General features: G+C 48.2%; 1 protein-coding gene across 2 annotated transcripts; it reads left to right on the top strand.

The window, feature by feature from the left end:
• The first annotated feature begins 203 nt into the window (after nucleotides 1-203).
• Nucleotides 204-4769, top strand: LOC104353078 (ankyrin repeat domain-containing protein 40). 2 transcript variants are annotated; one of them, XM_086473676.1, is made up of 5 exons: nucleotides 204-337; nucleotides 1033-1181; nucleotides 2665-3132; nucleotides 3685-3860; nucleotides 4588-4769. In XM_086473676.1, the coding sequence occupies exons 1-5, from the start codon at nucleotides 204-206 to the stop codon at nucleotides 4729-4731; spliced, it is 1071 nt and encodes a 356-aa protein (XP_086329802.1). In that variant the 3' UTR covers nucleotides 4732-4769. The 2 variants fall into 2 exon arrangements, with proteins under 2 accessions (XP_086329802.1, XP_086329799.1); XM_086473673.1 differs by having other exon boundaries at nucleotides 1033-1186; nucleotides 2667-3132.
• The last annotated feature ends 1231 nt before the right edge of the window (nucleotides 4770-6000 follow it).

Raw genomic sequence — 6000 nt, 5'->3', positions numbered from 1 at the left:
GGGCGGCGGGGCGGAGAGGGCCCGGCGGCGCGGCGCTGAGGAGGCCGCCCGGCCCGCCGTCCCCTCGCCGCCTCGTGACGGGCACCGGCGGCCCCGCCGCGGCGGGGTGGGGCTGCAGCGGCGGCCGCAGCCGGGCCGAGGGAACCGGGGCGGGGGGGTGGGCCCTGCCTGGCATCTGCCGGCCCCGCGCCCCGGCATCGGCGATGAGCGGCGCCGCGGAGGCGCGGGAGCTGGAGGAGCGGCTGCGGGAGGCGGCGGCGCTGGGAGACGTGGAGGAGGTGCGGCGGCTGCTGGGCGAGGGGGCGGACATCAACTCCCGCAACGAGATCAACGGCTGGTGAGGGGCGCCTGGGGCGGCCGGGCCGGGGGGCGGGAGCCGGCGGCGGGGTCCCAGCGCGCTGCGGGGCGGTGGCGGTGGCGGGGGGGGGGGCGGTAAGCGCGTCCTCCCGGGTGGGTCGGGCTGCCGGTTCCCGGAGGCAGAGCCTGAGGCCGGGGCTGCTGTCGGGCCCGGCTCCCTGCCGGGGCGGTTGGCGCTGCCCTTGCCTTGCAGGGGGTGTTTGGACAGACTCGGGGGTGTCCCCACAGGAGGCTGGGCAGCACCCCTCAGAGGCAGGGGAGAGCTGCTCTGAGGACACAGCTCTTCTGTTTCTTAGTTTTCCTATTTACAAAAAAAAAAAAGGAAGTGCTAATCTCGGGAGGCTTGGAGATTTACTGCTAGAGGGTGATAATAAAAGGAGGGCACTCTTCTTCCACCTGCCACTGCGTGTTTGCTCGAGGACCTCATCTGAAGTTGCTCGTGTCCACCTACACGAGCCGTGGAGGGTCGCTCTTCACGCTGTAGCAGGGCAAAGGAGGGCCTTGCCCTGCACAACAGACTCCTACCTTCAAAAAAGTGGTGCAATGAAGGAAACTTTATTCCCAGTTGTTGGCACCCAATGTGCAACTCGGATGCATTGGGACAGGCAGGTGAGGAGGAGCCGGGGCAACGGATCTGAGGCTGAAGGCACAACCCCTCTGCTTCCTTCCCCGCAGGACCTGTTTGCACTGGGCCTCTAAGCGGAACCATGCTCAAGTGGTGTCCTGCCTGCTGGATGCTGGTGCAGATAAGCAGATCCTCACGGCCAAAGGAGAGCTGGCTGCCCAGTTGACTTCAAAACCAGACATCCGGAAGATTTTGGGAGGTACCGTTCCCATCTTAAAAGTCATCTAGAATTCTTGGTCTAAAGCCTAAAGCATTTTTAGCGCTTTTATCTGAGGCAGATTGGCAGAACTTTGGCTAAGACTATTGTATCTTATTAGATAGCTCTGGCTTGTAACTGTAATTCATACTCGGGCAAAGAGACTTGGGGATTTCAGGTGGGAAGTCCTTTTATTCTGAGCCATGTCATCATGGGGTTGAAGAGCTGTATACTTTGGGAAATGTGCTGCTGCAGCCCCATTTGCTCTCATTAAGCAGGCTGCAAATGGAGGCTTTCACAATTGTACAATTTGACTGTTGTCTGACCATAAGAAATCCTACAAATCCGATCCAACTGCAGCATTTCAGAAGTTGTGGCTTCTGAGCGTTTTGTTAGACTGTGACTTGCCGTATGGTTAGTTTTTGCCCCATAATTTGTCATCTTAGTTTTTGTATGCACAGCGACCCTAGTTATAGGTGATACTTCTGAACACTGCTGGTGCCCGTCTCCATCAGCATCTAGGTACTGCGCTCCAGATTAAAATTTTGAAGTGTTTCACCTTTGGAAAGGTTATGTTCTGTCTTCTGCGAATTGCACTGAAAATTGCTCTCTGCACGGATACACTCTTACATCACCAGTGCGTGGTTATCTTAAATGCAGTTGCAGCTACATCATGACCAAGGTTACAATGGCCACAACTGAAGGAACGGCACGTCCTTTGCATGAGCATTTTTGTTTTCTTTTAGGCAAGGTGCTCATCTCTTGGCCTTAGTTCATGGCAAATAACTTGCGTTCTGTTTTTAACATCTAAGCTGTCAAGTGTGCGTGAATGAACTCTGTTCATAGTTGCCTTTCTGTCTGTTAAGCTGTCATGTGTTTCCCGGGGAATAAACATGTATCACACTTAGTCTTCTAAATGTTTTTTTTTTTTTATTCTGGGAGTGTAGTGCTATTGAGCAGATCTTTCTGAACTGCTCTGACATTAATATTAATGTCCTGTAATCCTCAGTCTGGCAAGAATGTCGTTTACTGCAGTACTTTTAAAAGTAAGAGAAGCATTATATCTAATAGTCACCTACCTGAAGAAATACTCTGTTTAATTTGTTGGCATGCGTCATAATGAACTATTAACAACATTGTAAAAGGAGATTTAGCGAAGAACTACTGGTCATACAGTTCCTTTGGAAACGCTGGAATGACGCTGCTGGAAATGACGTATCTTTCAATGGTTCTTCTCACTTTGCTTTTAAAAAACACAATCCATTGTAGAAATTGTAGATTTTTCTTTCATTTTACCGCTGTTTGCTTTCCAGGTCTTACATGTTTATGATACATTATGAAACATCCTTTGCTTACCTCGGCATGTGATGAGTTTTAAGACACAGTAGGAAAATTATATTCAAAATGAGAAAGATCTATCCAGTAACGTGGTGGGGTTTTTTTCTCTCTCCATCCCCTACCCCGCATTTCTTAACTTCATTAACAGAGGAAGAAACGGAATGTCAAGGAGCGAAGGATTTAAATTTGCCAATTGTTGCAAACTACTTGGCCAACCCACCGTTCCCTTACGTTTACACTGAAGAAGCCGTTCCAGCCAGCTTGGCCGAGTCCCAGCACGAAAGCGCTTCCACCTCTCCCGCCTCCCAGGGCGACGCCAGCCCTTGTTCCTCGGCCGGGCGGGCCGAAGGCGTTCGCACACCCCCGTCATGCCCCAGCGAGGACGACTCTCCCGCACGAGACGCTGTGGAACCGCTGCCCGTCCCGCCGGCAGCCGTCGCAGCTCCAGAACCTGAAGCCCCGCACGGCCCCGCTGCCCGGCCTCCCGGCAGGGGTCTGTCCCCGCCCGCAGCGCCCGAACAGGCTGTTCCTCTGCAAACCGACACGTCACCGACGGGTCCCGCCCCGACGTTTCAGCCTTTTTTCTTTACTGGAACTTTCCCATATAACATGCAAGGTAATGAAGTGTAATTTCCCATCCTTCTGCTACGTTCTGTTCCGTGTTTCTGTTACCGGGTGAAAGACTCGCTTGCAGAATCATTCCACTTTCAGACTTGAGGAATCGAGGCAGAGATGTTGAATTCCTTTGGCCCAAAGTACCCAGAACTTTATTTTTCTGCTCTGCTTAGTAAAATAACTGTTACACTGCATTTTAAACATGGCAATACTTCGCAAACTGATGGCAAGATCAGTCCAAGCAACATAAACATTCAGATTCTGCACTGTGTTGTATAGCATCACGTGCACCTCTGGCAGTCTAGTCACAGCGTTCTGAGCGGATGGCTCAAAGTTTAACGCCGTAGGCATGGCTCCCCTCTGCATTTCTTGCTGTTCAACTGGAAGCTTCTATTAGCTGCACAGTATTTCTCAGTGAGATCATAGGTCTTGTGCTATAAAACCTGAATTCAAAAGATAATGGTAAATATTTTAGTGTTAGGTTTGGGTTGGTTGGGTTTTTTTTTTTTGAGGGGAAAAAACCCCCCAACCTTTAAATCTCCTTTTCAATCAGAACTTGTGCTTAAGGTGAGAGTCCAGAACCTGAGAGACAATGACTTCATTGAAATTGAACTGGACAGGCAAGAACTGACCTATCAAGATCTGCTCAGAGTGAGTTGCTGTGAACTGGGCATTAATCCAGAACAAGTAGAGAAGATAAGAAAATTACCTAATACGCTAGTAAGAAAGGTAAGAATCAAAAATCAGAGATTAATTTGACTTTGCACTTTGCAGACATCAGAGAAGGTGTTTTTGTAAAATGATGGGCAAAACATGTTAAAAAAAAACCCCCGAACTGACTTAACCTCACAAACTCAAAAGGATGTTGGACTTTTCTTAAAACTTCATCATAACTTAAAAATATTCTTGTCAAAGTAGGCAGAGTATTTCAGCTCCTAAAGTGCCTGAAACTGTTACAGCTTGACTTTTTTTTTTTTTTTTAACTGTATCAAACAGCGCATTAGTGTGCTTTTACCGTAATTGCCATGTACTACTCTACTGTTTGCTTGCCTAAAAAAAAAAAACAAATCATAAGGGGAAAGAAACCCACAGATTGGCTTGTGAATAATTTAAAAGCTACGCTGTTAACAAATGAACATGCTCTTCTGTTCCAAAAATACCTCTTCTGGAGGGCTGTAAATGAAACGTGTGTGGTCACAACGCACAGTTCAGTGACATGCACCGAGTCAAATCATAATGAGGATCAAGGAGAAAAAAAATGTACGGTGTAAGGGGAAACCCCCCCAAACACGCTTTGAAAGAAAGGGTGTGTACGGGTAGGATTTTTTTCATTCATTACTTATTCCTGTCATTGGGTGTGACCTCCCTGGAATTTTCGTTTTTACTTCCTTTAGCTGTTATGATAAAGAGTTAATCACCAGATGTGTTTAGAAGTAACGTGTCTGTTCTTTAAAAGGACAAGGATGTTGCCAGACTTCAGGACTTCCAGGAGCTGGAGTTAGTCCTTGTGAAAAGCGACAGCTCTCCTTTCAGGAACGCTGCGTCAACTTTGACGGAGAGACCGTGCTACAACAGCAGAGCATCGAAGCTGACTTACTGACTCGTCGAGATTCAGCCAGGGTACGAAAAGCTGGTACATTTATGCTGCTGCCTTTTGAGGGCAGTGAATTAAGTGTGTGTAAAACCTTAAGTTATTGTTAGGGTTACTATTTTAACTAATAGTTTATCTTTTATATTTAATATCCCTTTGCTTTTATTTTTTTACTTGATACTGTATTCAGATAAGGGATACCTCATTTGTCTACTAAAATCACATGCTTCCAATGTATTTCAGTGAAGTTTATTGGTTGTATTTGTCAACAGAGGGCAGGAAAGACTTAATTATTGCTATGAAAAGCATGTTGAGCACTCCCGCTTTTTGCCCACGTTAAGACTCATGGAAAAGAGATTCAGGAAATCGTGTGTGCGTGTGTATATATGTATTTTTTAAACTTCCCAATTAAGTTAAATGTCAGAGGGCATTTGGCCTAATGATGAACAGTTGCTCTCTAAAAATGTAAACCTTGGAAGTCCTTAATCTCTCGCCCCTTCACAAAGACTTACCCAGATGTGTTGGCCTGCCTGCTGGGGATGGAAAGAGCTCACGCTCTGAAGTGACAGGAGAAAAATTTTCACTGGGCTGAAAATAAGCGGAGCAAAAGCGTCCACATTTAAATGTTTCTTGCCCAGATGAGAATATTGTAACTTCAGCGATGGCATCCCTCCACCTCCACCAAAGACGTGAAGCCTCTGAGCATTTAAATCACAAAGCAAGTCCAAGTGCCCTTTCAAAAGAAAGCCCTTATGTTCTGGGAGCTGGGGGGGGGGGGGGGGAGGGAAATCACCCATCTGCGTCCATGGTGTTACTTGTCTTCCCAGCGCTGGGAGCGGACTAGGCATTCCAGCGCTGGGAAGTCAGGGCCCTTCCTTCCAGCCCACCCTCACGGACCCGTGGCAGGGCGCGTGGCTCGTCTCTGCTGCGTGAGGCTGAGCTGGAGAAGCACAACAGCGCAGTCCGGAGGGATCAGAGCTGTAAGGAGCACACCACGCTCTTGGTCAGCCGTACGGAACTGGAAACAGATCCCAGCAAGTCAATAACCTGGAACTTTACGTCTTGCACAGTCTACTGACACTTTTACATAGTGTCCAAAGTACCAAAAGGGCTGAATGCCTCCAGGTGCTTTCAATGGAATTTTTTGGGAGGAGCCCTCTCCCGACTCTGGTTAAGCTGCAGACCGCTTCACTTGCATTTAAGCAAGTCCATAACGAAATCATCCACCTGTAGTTTTATGAATGGCAAAATTCATCATTAAAACACACCCTGAAGTCA

Source organism: Leptosomus discolor, chromosome 15 (assembly GCF_034619465.1).
Source record: "Leptosomus discolor isolate bLepDis1 chromosome 15, bLepDis1.hap2, whole genome shotgun sequence".
In the NCBI taxonomy this organism is placed as follows: Eukaryota; Metazoa; Chordata; class Aves; order Leptosomiformes; family Leptosomidae; genus Leptosomus; species Leptosomus discolor.
Note: the sequence above shows the minus strand (reverse complement) of the source record. Positions and strands in the feature narration are given on the sequence as shown.